The 18,545-nt window shown below is 40.6% G+C and overlaps 1 protein-coding gene across 1 annotated transcript in view; it reads left to right on the forward strand.

Moving 5' to 3' along the window:
• Positions 1 to 18,545, forward strand: part of PTPRQ (protein tyrosine phosphatase receptor type Q) — a 1,452,710-nt gene that overhangs the window by 510,439 nt on the left and 923,726 nt on the right. The window contains exons 22-23 of the mRNA XM_086919596.1: positions 4,351 to 4,420; positions 17,188 to 17,387. Coding sequence (XP_086775722.1) covers positions 4,351 to 4,420; positions 17,188 to 17,387 — 270 coding nt within the window. The remainder of the gene's footprint in view (positions 1 to 4,350; positions 4,421 to 17,187; positions 17,388 to 18,545) is intronic.

The following is an 18,545-nucleotide window of genomic DNA, read 5'->3' on the forward strand; positions in this document are numbered from 1 at the left end:
CAACCCCTGCATCACTCAGTGCAACCCCAGCATCACTCAGCGCAACCCCTGCATCACTCAGCGCAACCCCTGCATCACTCAGCGCAACCCCTGCATCACTTAGCACAGCCCCTGCATCACTCAGCGTAACCCCTGCCTCACTCAGCGCAACCCCTGCATCACTTAGCGCAACCCCTGCATCACTCAGCGCAACCCCTGCATCACTCAGCGCAACCCCTGCATCACTCAGCGCAACCCCTGCATCACTCAGCGCAACCCCTGCATCACTCACGCCACAGCATCACTCGTCGCCGCCACAACATCATTCAGAGCCACCACAGCATCAATCTGTGCAACCATTCAACAACAACTGATTCAAATATGTTCTCTCAATGTTTCAAACTTGATTACAAATGTCACAAAAAACGTTAATATTTCACTTCTGTTCTTGTATTTTCATCACAATAAAATACACTAAACATAATCTTCCAAAAAGTTATCTGCAAAAGTTTAAGCTATTGCCATTATAAATTACAATAACTTTTATTTAAGTATTAAATATTGGAAAAAATACAACCCATTGTTATTTCTAATATTAATACATCTAAGTCATGTAAATACAACACATATTGCATTACAAATGCTATAGGTGTCACGTTTGCAAAAGTTAACACTATTGGCATTGTAAATGACAACGTTATTAATTTCGTTATTTTCAAAACAAAAACATAAATAAAAAATGTGTCGTTTACTCTACTAATACCTCTAAATTTACTATTGTGAGCCCTATTGCATTGCAAACGTATTTTTAATAACATTTTTAAAAGATTGTGATTTATCAGATCAATACATGGAAGACAGGGGAAAACTAAACATGTACCTTTACTAATGCTATATATGTAACATTTGCTAAATTTATAACTATTGGCATTTCAAATAACAAAAGTAATACTTTTATAATTTGCAAAACAAAGGCGCGTGCAGAGAGCTGATGTCGCTTTAGGGTGAATGTTCTGATGGAATTCATGTTCCCCACAGCATGCAGAGGGCGGATCTATTCTGTGTAGAGCGGCGCACGAGGGCAGCAGCAGGCATGCACTAACTGCAGTAAGCGATGAGCAGGCTCGCCAGAATCATAATTGCCCAGAAAGTTGAAGACATGCTCGGCAGGGCGAATGCATTTTTGTGTTAACTGAAATATTACAGTTTCTATCAAGCCGCCTCCTCCTCAGAACTTCCCATCCAAATCAGATTACACTACTTATCTTAACACCTTGGCTGCTTTGACTTTTCCCCTCCTGTGCTGCATTCCATGATTTACCATTGTTCATGACGAGCTCAGCTCGTCATAAGCACAGCTCCACTGTGCCTCATGACGAGCTGAGCTCATCATGAGCATGGAAGGGGTTAATATTTCAAAAATCATTTTGGGCTTTTCTTGGTAGCAGTTCAAATTTTAATAGATGTAGTCTGCACAGAAAGTAGAAAGCATTATATTAACAGCATCAACGTGGCTTTCGCAATTGAACCGTAAGTGAAATATCTTGGAGTCCTGCCTTTGCAACAGCTTAAAAGAGAATAAAGAGACAACTCTGACAGAGACCGACTACCCGGCTGCAAAGTTCGATTGGCATTTTGAACAAACTCTGCGTAGTCACATTCACAAACACAAAGGAAACAATAGTCTTGCCCAAAATAGGCAGTTTGGCTAGCACTCATAATGCATTCCTATTTTTAAAATAAATACAATTCGAGAAAATGGTCGGCCAACAGATGAAGAGGAAAGGAAGCGGCGGCATGCAATGGGCTAGTGACGAATTCGGAGCAGGGGAAAGGGAGGGAGATGGTGGTGACAATAGGGCAGCAACTTTCCAGGAAGTAGGTATTGTATGAAAACATGGATGTGTAGCAGAACAATAATTAAGGAACTGCTTACACCCGTTCAAAATATACGCCTCAGCTCTTAAATAGAAATAAATGCCGCTTTATGTTGATGAGGAAGTTTGAGTGGAATTGTTTTAAGTAAAGCCAGATGCGATATCACGCGGTTTTAGAGGAATATTATAGATTATTTGGAAGAAGGAAAAATGGGAACTATGAGGCTGACCAGGTAATGATAATTGGGGTTTTAGATGAAGCAGCAAACAAAATGCATACAATGATCTGTGATTCGGATGAGCTGTGTGCATTAAAATCACTAGGACGGCATGACGGGCGGGTGGGGGAAGAGGAGGTGAAAATAGGGGCGTCCGGGGGGGGGGGGAGGCAAAAGGGGTTTGTGGAATTAAAAAGATATAATAAAATAAAACTTAACTTACTGTCCTGCCACCTCAGCTTCCTTCTGAAATGAGTCAGACTCCCGACTCCCGCCGTCCACCGTCCTGCCTTTTCCACTTCCTGCAGGCAGGTCTCATTACGACGTCATCAGCCAGAAAAGAAAGGCAGCTTCCCTCCCTCCCCTCCGCCAATCACAACGCTGCAATGGCAGGGTTGTGATTAGTGAGGCGCAGAGGAGCACGCCCCACCTGGGCCATTTTCTGTATGCATAAAGGAAAAAGGAGATTGGGCGGTCCTGCTCGAGGGCAGGGGGGGAGTGGCTTGCCCACTGTTGTGCATACTGACTGTATGCACAACAGTGTGTCGTGTTCATATCTAGGACCCTAATTCGATATTCCCGATGTATGCCCTTGTGAGGTTATAATCAATAATATCCTGATAAAGGCATAAGAATCAGATTCATATTCAGTAATAGCCCATGCAATCCAAAGCACAGCACAGCTATTCCCATCGACTCCTAGAAAGCACAACACGTTCTTTAAACAAACCAAGCCTCCTGCAGCCCGGGAAACCCCCCCTGCTTTTGTTTTGATTTGAACAAGAACTCCTGAAGTCCTGCAAGAACTGTTAGTTCTTGGTGACGTCTTATGTCCAACCTTACTTCAAACCCGGCACCTTTCAAGTATAAAATACCAACAGTTGCCTTAAGCAAGCACACAGTGGTTTGGAGCAGAGCGGCCATCTACTTGCCCGAGAGCCCAGCTGATGCGAGTGCCCACGGAAGCCGCCCCTCCTGTTTGACGCACTGAGAGAGACGCTGTCTTTTTCTCCAGCCGAGAAAGTCCAGCTCCGGTGTTTCCAGCCTACCCTTGCGGGTTGCTGGGATATCGAGTCCTGAGGAAAGAGATACCAGACCTCCCACATTCTATTACCAAGGTACGGAGCAGACTAAACCCTTAAGAGAATTCTTGATGCAGATTCTTGGCAAAATTATCTTAACCAACTTAACTTAAAACTGCTACTTACTCATCCCTTCCCAAGTATTAGGCTTAGGTCAGGTACACCGGGGTAGGCTTAGTTAGAAGCACCAGTTGAGTACTTTAGTCAAATGTGTTTATGTATGTATATATTTTATCCATTTTAAAGTATCATATGGCTAAGAAACCTTATCAATGCTTTTACAGTATTATTTCCTAATACTACTTTTACTGTACGCACTTTACTTTACTTTAAGTATTGCAATTGTGGCAATTCATTTCTCTTGCATGAGAAGGAAGACTGCTCAATAAATAACACCTTTTTATTGAAAACGCCCGTCTCTCTATTTCTCTGCATTCTGGTGAAACTAAGTATGCACTGCTGACTGAGTGACATAGCTGTCTATTGTTTTCACTCGACTCTAGAGATATACTCTTATTCTGAGGGAGCAAAGTTGTCATGTTTATGCGGTTGTCGGAAACTGAATCCCTTCTTGTCTGAGCCAGAGGAGCTTGTCCCTCCCTATTCATTCAAGAACGTTTCCAGTGACCTCTGAGCTAGCTGGCGCAAACCAAAATTAAGTTTAACATAGTCAGTAGAGACCTAGATGACCTCAGTCCTACTTCTACACTGCTGTTTATGTTATTCCAATGTGCAGAGCCTATTGGGAAAATAGGAACTACACTACAAGTGGGCAAGCCAATCCCCCCCCTGCCCTCGTGCAGGACCGCCCACCCCCAACCAGGCATGCCTGCTTTCTCGCGGTGCGAGAAGGCAGAAACATAAAGTAGTAGTTATTACCATTTTTGTTTCTGCCTTGTCGCTCTGAGAGAAAGCAGTTGGGCAATGCCCCCATGCCCCAATGGGGGAGCCGCCACTGGTACAATCTATGATTCAGTAATTTTCTTATCAGTAGGATAGAAGGGAAAAGTCGAATTTATTGATAGTTTTTTATAAGAAAGTATTGAAAAATATGATTTCCAAATTGCACTTAGCAAGTCTCAATGAATTAAATATTGCACAATTCAGTATCAAAGTGAACAACACATTGATTCATGCATTTGTGTCTCTGATCTGTTCAGTACAATATATTAACTATGTTTCCTTTTTTTGCAGGTGGCAGCAGGAAACAGTGCAGGAATTGGATTATTCAGCGAGCCTCTTCTCTTTCAGACTGCGGAAAGTGGTCAGTTAATGTGATATTTCAGCACTTATGCATGTTTCTTATATCTGAGTCATATATAAAAACGTTATTGAGGAAGGGAAGCCCAGCACCGGAAACACACCTGGGGCCGTAATATGGAAATTGCCATGTGGGCACAAAAGGAATATGCACCCGCTTTGCGTGCCCCAGGGCCACTTTGGTATTACAGAAAGCACCTCAGATGGTTGTGTGGCCCTTTCTGTTATACAGATAGCAGTGGTGCGCATATAGCCCCAGGGCTAACACCAGAGGTTGTTCTCTTTGCATGGAGGTTTGGCCCCATGCAAATGTGGGAATCCCTTTGCCTCTGTGCCCATGCCATATTAGACTCATGAGCAGACGCAAAGAAGCTGTCAGGAGCCTCACTGTCAGTGTGCCCCCTGATGGCAGCCCTCTGGACAGGGGACAGGAGTCCTATGGACCCTCCAGACATCTCGTTGCAGGTGGGTGCTGTCACTGACTGCACCCGCCTGCAAGGAATCTCTCTCCCCTCTTTAAAGTGCAGGCAGGTTGCCGCCTGCACTGTGAAACACGGAGCGGCTGCTTCAAAGCTGTTCAGTTTTTCACTTAAATGCTCTGCCCCTAGTGCAACATGACTTCACAGCTGCCCTGGGAGCAGTGCATTCACTCTAAATGAGCGGGTGCTCCCTGTTTGCACCTGGCACACCTCTAGAAAGGTGCACCTTGGCGCAAACAGGGAAAGTGCGCGCTATTTGTAATAAGGCCCCTGGAATGCCAGTGTGTCAGAACAAAAAATTATTTCTAAATGTATGCATTATTATTACAACAATATACGGATCTTTCTAAGGATATAAATATGATTATAAGCATACCAACTGCTTTATTTTCTTCATTTTTTCTGCCGTGCCAATCTGTACAATGACAACACTCAAGATTTAAATCACAACGGTTTAGAAATATGTACTTAATTGGCCCAGCGCATATGTTATGCCTGCACAAGATATAACTTAGCTGTTCGACTAATTCACTTGCATGCCTTTATGTACTGTGTAGATAACATGAAGAGTGTAAGTTCCACAGCAAATTTTTGTTATTCAAAGAAACAAACAGGATTTTGGCTAGTGGCAATGTCACAAGTTCTAAGCAGTGAACTTTCACTATTCAAGTGAAAAATGTAAAACATTCGGGATGATTCACACATCTTTTTCGAAGTGGAAAGTATGGATTGGGCCTTGAAAATTTATCTCGGAATGATTTGTACATTATGCCTGAGTCATAAAGTATGAACGGTGTGTGATATACAAGTGACATTCTCTGTATGAGTGGCCAACTAATGCTGATGGGTATGTTAACTTATGGCTACCGGCTCCATCTGGATTACATGATGTGAGGTAACTTCACTGAAATGCTGCAACTCAAGAGTTTCTGACAGTCTCCTGCTGAATATAGTTGAAAAAAAAGCTGAAAATTCACCCGCAAATGGAAAATAATGTGATAAAATCAATGTGGAATAACACCAACTTCCACATGTTATTTCACATTCCAGCTGCAACAGTTGTAATAGCAACGCTGCATTAACACCACAACTGGTATTACTCTACTTGTAATGAGGACTTTTTGTAGTCACCGAGTTTTCAACATTGTTTCTTTAAACCAAGATTCTTAGAGATTTGTCTAGGAATTTCTACACAAATTAAGGAACATGCATATATTTACAACACAAATACAGTGAACAGACATATATTCACAACTTAGATGTAAGGGAAAAATATTTTAAATCATTAAAAAGTAAAATTGTAAAATTATTTAATCATCTGGGTATAAAACCAACACATATTAAAAACATAGAATCCATGGTATAAAATGAAATTGTGATACAATTAAATACACAATTTAAACAAAATCATCTATACAACATAATACCATTAAAACTAAATAACAATCATGTGAGAAAGTGTCTTTTTTTGCATGGTAACACCCATTTTCTTTTGAAAATGTAATTGCTGAATTTCACACTCTTTGCATTTGGGCAGTGCTGTCCAGTGCCCAGTGCATGTGCTCTTGACCCTTAAAACATAAAACATAAAAATTAGCTTATCCCCGGTTAGGATTTTTAATGTTCCTATAAGACCTTGGTAAATGTTTCAGAAATACACCCATGGCGTAGAAAGTTAAATCTCACCTAGGTGCTGATGCACTTACTCTGGTACCCTCTAGTATGACTGGGAAAATATGACTTCATTCTTACCAGTGTAGCTTGCCTGCTGCAGTTTAAACCTGCAGTTTTACTTTTCTTGACAGGTAAAAACATCTATTTTAAATATTAATCACCCTAGGTAGGCCAGTATCTTACAAGACGGGGTTCATGGCAGTTTTAAGTGTGGCGTGTAGAAATGTAATGTTACCCTGTCTTTAGAGTGACATTGCCCCAATAACCTTTTTCACAGTGGCAGGTCCTAGCTGTCCTGTAAGGAACATGATCTATTTTTTTATGTAATACATATTTAGGAAAAGTAACTTTTGAAAAGTTACCTTTTGTCTTCCGGAAGCTAAATTACATTAACGCTACAGAAGCCTTTATTCACATACTTGACCATAATGAGGTGTGGAAAGTGCTTCCAGAGCAGAGACAATAGTTGGAATGGGGAAAAAGTTGTATTCCCTACCATAAAACCCGTTGAGGTTGGCCAAGGAAGTTAACTTCAAAGGAACCTGACCTCTAATAACAAGTAAATGTCAGGTGACACCTGGAAGGCCCAGATTTTGTCCCCATAGTCAAGGTGGCACCAAACCCAGTGGGAGGTGCACTACCCCCAGAACCAGTTTTTAGTGACCACAGAGATGGGGACTGCTTATTACCCTACCCACAGCTCTGGGCCAAACACAGGCTCGGCACAAGAGGCAAGAGCTCCCCATCTTGGATTTTGGTACTAATGATCACTGTAGGATTGTTTGCAGTAGGTCAAACAAGGATTGCTGTATAAGAGAGCAGGTGTGCCATTGTAAACTCTTACCCCATTTGTTAGGGAAGAGCCATGGGCCACCACCATGTGCTCGATGGTTTCAGGCATAAATGTGGCACTCCAAAGCACCATCCTCAGAATGCTCCTTAGTCCTGTGAAAGAACTGAAGAAGAGCTGCACCTACTGTTTGAGATTGGTAAGGAGATCTGAAGGGTTGAACCTGGTCCCATTTGTACCCAGGAAAAAGAAGTGGACTCCAAAACTCAGCTGGCTGACCTCCTGTGTAGCTACATGGACACACCAAGCTGCAGGTGGCCTTTTTCCCGAAGTGCATAGCTGATCAGTGGCAACTGGACCTGGATTGGACGCTACTCTTGATCTCTGCCCTACGTCCTGAGAGTCTCTAAGTGACTTCCTTTGAGGACCTGGGGACAAAAGAAGTGTATGTCAGAGGACGTTTTTTGGGCACCAGAAGAAAATTTGGAAACTTTTGAAAATGTTTCCTCCAAATCTTCAGACCTTTAGAGAGACTCACCGGAATCTGTATCTGACTGCCAGCTCAACAGTGTCAGATTGGTGTTCAGCTTCATCCTGCTCAGATATCCCTGCCTCTCTGAAATAATGACTAAGTCCAATTTGTGATGGGAATTTTCAGTGAGAAGTCCCTAGAGCTCAAGGGGAACCAACCTGCTTCGGGTAGCTGGCCTCCCATTCCATAGCGGTAGCTACAATAGCGCTAAAACATTGTGACATGAAAGTCTGGCTGGAGGGTTTTCAGTAATGAAAATGCAATCCATTCCTTCTTTGTGCTGCTGAAAAACCCCCCAGATCATAACAAATCAGTGAAGATGGCAAACAATGAAGCCCAGATGAAATTACCAATAATAAATCTCCTTACTTACTGAGATAATAAATATTTTATGAGACACAGAATGAAATTTACAGAAGAAAAAAATGCTTACTAGTTTATCCAGATAAACTGTGGCACCTAGCTAATTAATTAAAATCTACATAAAGACTTTTCATCAGCAAATGGGAAGACAAACCAACAAACAAGTAATTGAACCAACGCTCAAACTAATCAGAGGAATCTAGCTTAATAACTATCAACTGAGGTTAGGTAGAGCAGAATTTCAATAGCTTTTTCCAAACAAATGTAGGTCTTACATCACTTTTCTTCAGTTCAAAGTCAATGCTTTCCATGCATCACTTGGTTAAAAAAACACTTCCATTTCTTTTCCGCCTTATTGATCTCTGAGGATTAGTTAAAAGGTCTGAAGGACTGATATCCTTGCTAAAATTAAGATATATGTGCCAGAAAATGACTTGAAATGTCAAAGTGAATTAGTAGAAAATATTGCTTCACCAATTGAAAGAGACATAGAGGGCCCAAATACGATGTCAGACCGACCAGAGTTCGTCTGACATCGCTTGGGATCTGGAACCAAACAACCTCCTGTCATCGGTTCCAGCCCAGCAAGTAGGATGCGACCGAACCCTGTTCGGTCACAATCCTATTCTTTACAATTGTAGGATGCATACTGAACAGAATGCATGCTCTCATTGCAAAGATCAGAGGTGCAGTTCTTCCCTGCATCCGGTGGCAGGCACCTGTGTCAGAAAGGCCAGCACAGAAAGGCTGTGAGAATCGTCCATTAGAATCCCTCGGCCGGAAAGACCCGCCCGAGGGATTGATGGAGGATTTCCAAATAGCAGCCGGGCTCTCCGAGTCCTTCGGAGGCCATTCAAAAATCCAGTTCGGATTCCTTTCTGACTGACCCCATCAAAATGGGTCAGTCGGAAAGGAATACGAATGGGACTTTCTGATGCAGTCGGAATGGCTCCGACCAGTGGTCGGAGCCATTTCCAACTGTATCGTTATAGGCCCCTGAATGAAGAAGGATGTTTAAAACTCATTACCTTATTGAAATGAATTGAAAGGCATGAAATACCAGTTCCTAAGCATGAACTGTAACACAGATTATTGGGCTGATTCTAAAACTGTTGTTTAGTTTATTTGCAGTTTGGTGCCTTTGTACCTCATGTTTACAGGCCAGGTAAAAAGCTCTATGACACAATTATAATTTATAAAGGAATGCCAGTCAAGAATATGGTGTATGTGAGTGTGCATATTTGTTAATGGAGAGCATTGACATTGATAAGTACATAGAAAACTTAAAAACAACTGGTAAACTTAGAACATTCCTTAAAATAGTTCTTATGATTATAATTTTAATTCTAAATACCACTGAAATTCACCACTTATGGTTAGAAATACAACTGTAATTCACCTCTTAAAGCCTTACCCATGAACTCATACATAACGTGCAGATTCATTAAAAGGCATCAAAGTTATCAGCTAAACAACAAAGGCTTTTTCTGTGGTAAGGGTAGCTTAATCATGAATACAGAGTCACTATTGCCTACATTCACGAAACTTGCCACACATAGTCAGCCAAGTTTTGATATATGTTAAAATGTATGCACATCTCTCTGGGGAGAAAAGCTAATGAAGTTGGACACCTGCACCAGTGTGTGTCTGTTAGGGCCTGTTGAGGAATCTCATTCCAATGTCCTAAAAACTGGGAAGGTAATTTGCCATAGCATATCTCTGACACACTTTGTGGGATCACAGTGAACTGGAATCCTGTGCGGAATTTTTGGACTTGTTTCCAGTGATAGAACCGGTCCAGAAGATATCTGATAAAAAAAGTTTATTGGTATACTGATTAGGACAACAAATGTTCTTTAGTGTAAACGTTTACCTTTATGTAAGACAAAAGTTCAAAGTATGTGAGTTTCAAAAACATTACGTGAACCAACCCCATCCATCTGACAATGGTGCATCCTCATATCTCCACAACCTTCAAAGTCCATAAAAGCTGTTCGCTAATGTCTTGGATTCTTTTTATTTATTTATTTATTATTTTTATTAGTATCCAAACTTCCATTTCATATATATACATTCCAGGTAATTTTCATCATTCACTAAGCATATGAACATAAACACATATGTCATATTATATAGCCTAATAGCTGCTTAGAGTATACAAGATCACAATAGCTGTCAACAGGGCAAAAAGACAATAAATAAAAAATACAGTTGTCCTAAAATTACTTAGAGAAAACTTCATAAAGTGCTTACGAGCTTAAGAGCTAATATGTCAAAGGTACCAAAGTGGTTTAATCAAAACATTCAATATAACCCTGAATGTTCAGACAAACAATTAAAAAAATATTGTCCCCAGAGTTTTTGGAATTTCTTCATTCTCCCAATTCGCATTGTGTATAGTTGTTCGCTAATTCTAACTTCCCCCATTTTCTGTAGCCAGTCCCCCACTGTGGAGAGCTGAGTTCACAATTATCTGGAGCAAGAGGGACCGAGCTAACACTCTTGCTATATATAATAGCTTTACCCATGTATCAGATAGTCCCAGTGAAGGATCATGCGCCAGAACTTTCAGCCAAATGGTCAAAGGCATATTGACCTGCCATTCTCTCGCAAGATACTGGAAAATTCCAACCCAGAATCCCTGACTGGATGAACAGTGACTGATTACATGCACCCAGTTAGTGGCCGATCGGTCTGCGCATCGTAAACAGTGGCCGGAGAGGCTGGAGTTAATTTGTATTAACCCTCGCAGGTGCTGCGCACGTCCGTTGGCTGTCGCAGCCCCACCCACTCTTTAATTCTCCCGCACTGCAGGAGAATTTGCTGCGTGGTTAAGGGGTTAAAAAGGATGGGGTTCTATATCGGAGCCATTTGGTAAAAAGGAAGCATTATTCGCCAATTGGCCCCTTTCAACACACTAATGGGCACATGCATCAAGCTATTTAGGAATCGCAAACTGTGTGATTCGGTAAAATCGGCCGTTTGCGATTCCTAAATACCTTTTTAGTATGCATCATGCATTTTTGGACAATTCGCTATTTTTAGCGAATTACAAAAATGCGATTGCTCTTAAGGAATCGCAAATTTGCGATTCCTTAAAAGCAATGCATAATTTTTTTTTAAATTGCGATTTTCGAAATTGGAAGTGCAAATTACCACGAGGTTGAACCTCGTGGTAATTTGCGAACTTGTTCAAAAATGCTTTAAATTGCTTTTTTTAAACTGTGCATTTACAGACACACATGTCCTAAGGACATGTGTGTATGTAACTTGTACTGAAAAATACATTTCATGGGTGCAGGGGGGGGGTTATTGGACCCCCCTCTCCACCCTTGAAATGCATTCATGAATTGCGATTTTTCAATTGCGAATTCGCAATTCCCATTGATTCCTATGGGCCTTTTAGCCCATAGGAATGAATGGGAATTGCGAATTCGCAATTGAAAAATCGCAAATTTCATGCGAATCGGTAAAAATTGCGATTTTTACCGATTCGCATAAAACTTGCGAAAAAAATGATGCACAGGCTTTTGCGAATTCTTATTTGCGATTCGCTATTTTTCGCAAATAAGAATTCGCAAATGCCGATATTGATGCATGTGGGTGCAAAATTCCATTTATTGACTTCCTCCCACATCTTGTTTGTCAATTTCAGGCCTTCATATTTGCCCCATTTTTTGTGGCTTTTTGTGTGACATGGGGGCCTTTGATAGAAGTGAACATTCTTTTCCACTCCCCTGGCTTTTCCAATAGCCCATCTTCAATTATTGCAAAAACCACCTATACTGCTGCTGAAAATCTGACCTAGGTCTAAGTTAGAGAAAATGTTATTGAAGTTCCTAAAAGAACCCATAAGCAGAAAGTCATCTTGTATATCCTTTTGGAATTTCACTGTACTTAGTCATCTATCCGCAAAAGAAAATCTGAGATTTTCCTATATCCTGCTTTTTCCCAATTTTGGGTGCAAACATCAACCAAGGTTCGATATCTAATACGTCCAGGGGTTTCGCCGCTTTAATATGGGGAAAGTATATCTCCTATAGAGATCCATCTGCTTCGGAAAAACTGCTTTAAGCTGTTATAGCAAGCTCTTTTAGGTGACTTAACAGACTTTAGTACATCCAAAATATGATTTTCTTTAAAAATCAGCTGCACAAAATTTCTCTAAAAAAAGTCCCATGTGACGTTTTGAATTAAACCTTAACATGTTGTGCAAAATAGGCAAAATAGTGTTCCTTAAGATAGGGAAGCACCAACCATCCATCCTCCACAGCACCTATAAAGTGCCTGGTGCTACCCCGGCTGTTTTTTTTTCCAAATTAAAGATGAGAGCATGGACTCTACAGATTTTCAAAAAGGGTCAGTTAAACACATGGAACAACTGAAAACAGAAAGTTGAATAATGGAAGGACCAATGTTTTAATTAGGGAGTTTCTCCCTAGAATGGTCAACGGGAGACCTTGTGAGAGGAGCAAAGTCAAGGGCATACAAATCTTCGATCGTTGACGATCCGGATGTGAATTAACACGTGAGACTATGTCCGAATGTAAAACATCATGAATAAATCCACACAATATTATTTCTGTCTTCTTCTTGTTAATTTTATACCCTCCCAGCTTCTAATATTGGACAAAAATGTCTATGGTCTTTTGTTTGGTCTCCTTCCTACTATCCAAAATTAACGTAATATCATTGGCATATAATTTATCTATCTGTAGGAGAGGGAGGCAAATACTGTTATTTCCTCGGATTGCTCTAGCTAATGGCTCAATGAACAAGGCAAATAAAATGGAGGGGCATATTAGCAAGGAATTGCAATATTTATCGCAAAACGTGCTTAGCGCGTTTTTTTTATCGCTGCCTATCGCTGGATATGTTAGCGGAGAAAACATGCTATTAGCAAAGTTTTTCTTCATTGTGCTAAAATATCCAGCGATAGCGGCAAAATGCGTGAATATCTCTGGAAAACCAGCGATATTCATGCATTAACGCCAATAGAGGCTTAACCTGACAATCCACCTCCCATTGAATACACAGGTAAGTCATCCTATTAGCAGGCGTTAGATTCTAGCGATAATCGCGCTAAGCGCAATTTTTTTTATTGCTAAGCCTGCGTTGCTAATAGGCGATAGCTGTGTTAGCGACTGCTTTCAGTTGCTAACAGTTTGCGTACGTCCACTTTGCATGTCATTAGTGATAACTATCGCTGACATGCAAAGCGGTCGCCAAACCGGTCGCTATCGCCTAAAAGCTGTTGCTAACTGCTGTTAGTGACAACTTGCTGATAGGGCGATAAAAATAGCCCTTGCTAATATTCCCCGGAGTTCCACGCAAAACCTTTATTTGCTCCGCTTCTTTGGTAATACTGGCTCCTGCTTCACAGTACATCTTATTTATAAGCTCCATGATCTGGGATGTGATACCAAATCTGGTCTGATTATTAAATAAGGTTTTCCAGACTACGAGACCAAAAGCTTTTCCCACACCTAGCAGAAGCACAAAAGCTCTTATTTCATTAACTGCAAAATAGTCCAAGGCTTTAGTAAATAGTGGGTATTTGTCCCTAACTGCCCTCCAGCTTTAAAGCCATTCTGATCTATGCAAATTCATCCAAAGGCTATTGAGTTAGATCTATTGGCAAGTAACTTTGTGATAATTTTATAATCAGTATTTAGTAATATAATAGGGTGGTATGAGTTTGGAGCCTCAGCATCCTTACTTTTCTTTAAAAAGCTTACTACATTCCCTTTCAAAAAATAAAGGTGGTATAGGACCCCCTTGTAGCATTATATTAGTGAGTAATAAAATATAATCAGCTAAAACATCTGAGAAGAAAATGAAAAATTCCACTGGGAATCCATCTGGCTCACAGGTTTGCAATTTGGGAGATTCCTATTAACCTCCATCAGTTTCTCTTTAGAGAAGGATCAAGACATAACAATTCCTTCTTCTGTAGTTAATGTTGGAATGTTGCAGTTCTCTAAAAACCTGCCCAGGGAGTCTACGTCAAATGACTGAGTTTGTGTATATATCTGTTTATAATGTTCTAACACGATTTCTCCCACCTTCTCTGATTCCTTACTCCTTGATTCCTGAGACTGGGTATTTCAATGCATTTACCCTATTATTGGCCGATCGTTCACGTGCCTGCCAAGCTAAGAATTTTCCAGTAATGTTGCTTTCCTAATATACTTTTTGGAAATGGGCCAGACTTAGAGCGGCGCATTTTACATAATATGCTTTGCTCATGGCAGTGTTGAATACTTTTTTATTAGCCCTGGATGAATTCTTCAAAAATCTATCATAGCTCTGCTGTACCTTATGTTCTAAAATGTGCTTTTGTTTTTTAGCTTTTAAGCTGTTTTCTGCATCCTTGCTTATCACTCTCCTTCTAATAAATGCCTTCAGGGCATCCCATACAAAACCTGGTGAAGTGGTCTTATCACTAATCATAAAAATTACTTATCTCCTCTTTGCAAATTTGCACCCACCCTTCCACCTGCAGATATTACATTTTAAAAACCCAGCTCTAAAACGCATTGGGTATTTACCGACCACTATCTCAAGAATAATCATTGTGTGATCTGAAAACCCATTAGGAATGGTGCTTTGTGTTTTAAAATTCAAAGCTTTGTATATTAAAAATAAATATATGCGTGAAGAGCCATGACATCTCCCTGAAAAGCAAGTGTATATCATTTTTGTAGGACAGGCCGCCCTCCAAGGGTCTGCTAAACCAAGTATCTCCTGAAAGTTCCTAATGACTTTCAGAGATTTCGTTTTTGCCTGTCTTTTTGACTTCACAGAGTCCACCTTTGGGTTCTGCAGCACATTATTATCTGCCCAATTATCATTTCACCAGGGTTTTGTAATAATGACTGAAACAAATCCTTGTTTGGTGTACTGTTATCTTCGACTGGTGCGTAAAAGCGTACAAATGTTAGAAGCCTTGACCACACCAAGCAGCTCACCCAGCACCAGCAACCCCCTTAATCTTTGGCACTGTTTACAATTTCAACACCCAGCCCTTTTGCCAAAAAGGTAGCAGTACCCCGGTGGGCTGCTTGGGAGGAAGAAAACCCTCTATATGTTGGCCAATTTTTAAACATCGAAACTGCTGACAGCTTTCTAACCGGGATATGGGTCTCCTGAACAAAAATCGCTGCTAGGTTTTCAGCTAAAATCCAGCTTTCTATCGCCCATAGTTTCTTACAATTATTTAAGGCCATTTACATTGAAAGGAGTTCACCTTCGGTGTGTTATACAAGTTGATATAATAATCTTGATTAGCTTTTCGGAAAAAAAATTGTTTTAATGATCCCCCCCTCCCAGACCTACCGATCAGGGTTACACCAACCATATAAATGCCTTTCAAACAGATAGAGACTTGAGCCCCACCTTCAGCTCCATCTCTATCTTGCCCTAAACTAAGGAATAAATCATCTCAATGGTTGACCCTCCCTTCAAACAAGATTACTATTTTACTCTGTCATACTTTGTGTATAAACAAATTAAATGAATATTTGGAATATTTGGATCCTTTTTATCAAACTTTTCACCCCCGCCCTCCACCATCTTCCTACCCCTCCATTGCTTACTACTTCACCCCCTCCCCAAAGCTGTGGTGAGTGGTGTGCCATCACACTCACACCTGACATGCTCCCCCTCCCCCAAAGAACTGGCACCCTGAACTTGTGCCTTGATCGATTGCCCTACCCCCACCCAGCCTGACAGGACGTCAAAGCCAGGAAAAGCAAGGACCCAACCCTAAAAGAAAACAGTGAGTGAGTGCATAGAAAAAACTGAAAAATATTTGAAGTGAATAAATGCTCGCCCTGAAAATGACAAAACATCCAAACTCTGGTCATACACTGTTTAATAATGTTCACCATTTCAATAATGACTCTTGGGTCTTAAGACATAATAGACAAGGCCTCAGCCCTTAAAGCCAATGTTCAGTGCCTAGAAAATACAGGAAAACATTTTATGATTCCAATCCTTGGCCCTAGATTGTCACAATAGCAAGGAGTCCAATTTCTGATTATGCAATATTTAGCTAAGGCTTATTCGATATTTGCTGTAATAGTTCCTGACCGTCAGATATGTCACAGAACACATGAAACCACCCTTTTACAAGCACCTTCAGTTTTGACTGCTGCGTGATCATTGCATGAGACCCTATGCTTTAAAAAGGTGAATCAGCTTCACAAATTCTTTCCTCCATTGACATGTCAGAGAATGTATGACAGAGAGGGACTTCTGGTGTAATGAACTGTCTCTGCTTGATAGCATTAAATAATAGTTGCTCCTTCACCCAGTGTTGTGTGAGGATACTTCTGATTTGAGGCCTGATGTGCTGGTACTCCATGGGCTTTTGTGAGTGTAAGGTCTCCAGAGTATTTGGAGAGACCATATGTTTTGATGAAAGTGCTCGCCCACTGGTGCATTTGATGTCCCTCGAGTCCTTCCGGGACCCCAACAATGTGTACATTTGTGCATAAAGAATGATTTTCCAGTTCCTCCAATTTTGGCCCTGTTTGACATGATCTTTTTTCAGCATTTTGCTTATGAGTGAAGATAGAATGTTTTCTGGCATAAAATCTGTCAAGAACCTCTGCTAGATTTTTTATTGATTTCTAATTAATTTTCACTGTTTTTCATTTGTGTTTCAAATGGCTACGTATGTGTGCTGTTTATTTTGCGCAGCACACACATGCGCAAACCATATTTTTGAATTAAATTGTTGATGAATTGTACATAAAATAATAATAAAATAAAATAATAATACTTGTTTTTGCATTACCTGTAAATGGTTCTATGAATACAATTATTTTAAAGAAATGAAAAAAAGGCAAAGATAAGGCATCTGTTTCGTCTCATTAATATGCTTTGACTCATTTATTGCTGATTCTTCTCACTCTTCTCCTTTAAAGCTCCAGGAAAAGTAGTGAACCTGACAGTGGAGGCAATCAGTTCATCTGCAGTCAACATGACTTGGTTTCTTCCTCGCCAGCCCAATGGCAAGATAACCAGTTTTAAGATCAGTGTGAAGCATGCAAGGAGTGGATTAGTGGCTAAAGATGCCACTCTAAAGACCGAAGATATTTTGGGATTGCGGGTACCAGAATGTAATGTAAGTTTCATTAGTAACTGCGGAAATATTTACCATCAAATAACTTGTTTGACTTCATGTGCATTGGTTTTTGCCACACATTCCATTACGTGCAACATTACTCGGAGGGCACTGTAAATCACAATAGCCATGCCATAAAATATGTGCTACCATCCTCTTTGGAACTTATTATGGGCCTCATTTATAAGCCCACTGCGCTGCCGGTATGTCACTTATTTTTAATGCACAGGCGGGACAATGGGCTTGCTCATTTATTATAAGGCCATGTAAAGTCACCCTGCGTGATTTCATGGCCTGGTAAATACGGGCCCTTTCATGCATTACTTTGCGTGAAAGGGGCATTCCATGGTTGTTGCTGTGGGTGTTCCCACGCAACATCCAAGGAACCTGACACATTTCCAGATTTACAACATTTTGTAACGCTGGGAATGAGTCCAAATCCTACACCTCCCAAGGGAGGTGTAGGATTCTAGCCTCAAAGAGAAGAAACACTGTTATTATCTCCTAATGTTTTCCTCTTTCTATGTGTGCTGCATTCCGCAGCACACATATAAACTCATTCTTAGTGGTCCAGTGGAGGGCAAGTTACTTATTGACCCTGATAAAAAACATTACTCTGGGTTTTGGTGTGAATGTTGGTGTGAATGTTAGTTTGTATGTCTTTCAAGAAACACATATATTATTTTTAGACTGAAAAATATAGACTGTACATTCACTAATTATGTCCTAGTCGATATCCTCATCAGCTGCACCATAACCCTATTTGCATCCCTATTTGCAGAGTCCATATCATTTCTAAAAATATCTTAGGTTTGTCTCCTTTCAGGGCGGTATATTAGGAAATGTCACCGGAAAGTCATTATCTAAAAATAAAAAGACACACACACAGTCTGCCAGGGAGCATCATGCCATATTGAGCACACAATTATGTTTCCTGCAAAAATATCTGAACCAAGTATTATTATCATGTTACCATCACAAACACCACCACCATTGCCACTACCATGATTACTATTACCACACCATTAATGCCATTAGCACCACAATTACCACCCCCATCATTAGCACTATTACAGTTACTAAAGCCACTGTTTCCCGGCATTACTATCAACACTTCCTCAGTGGCCATTACTTTCACCACTGTTACAACCTCCATTA

Source organism: Lissotriton vulgaris, chromosome 1_1 (assembly GCF_964263255.1).
Source record: "Lissotriton vulgaris chromosome 1_1, aLisVul1.2, whole genome shotgun sequence".
Classification (NCBI taxonomy): Eukaryota; Metazoa; Chordata; class Amphibia; order Caudata; family Salamandridae; genus Lissotriton; species Lissotriton vulgaris.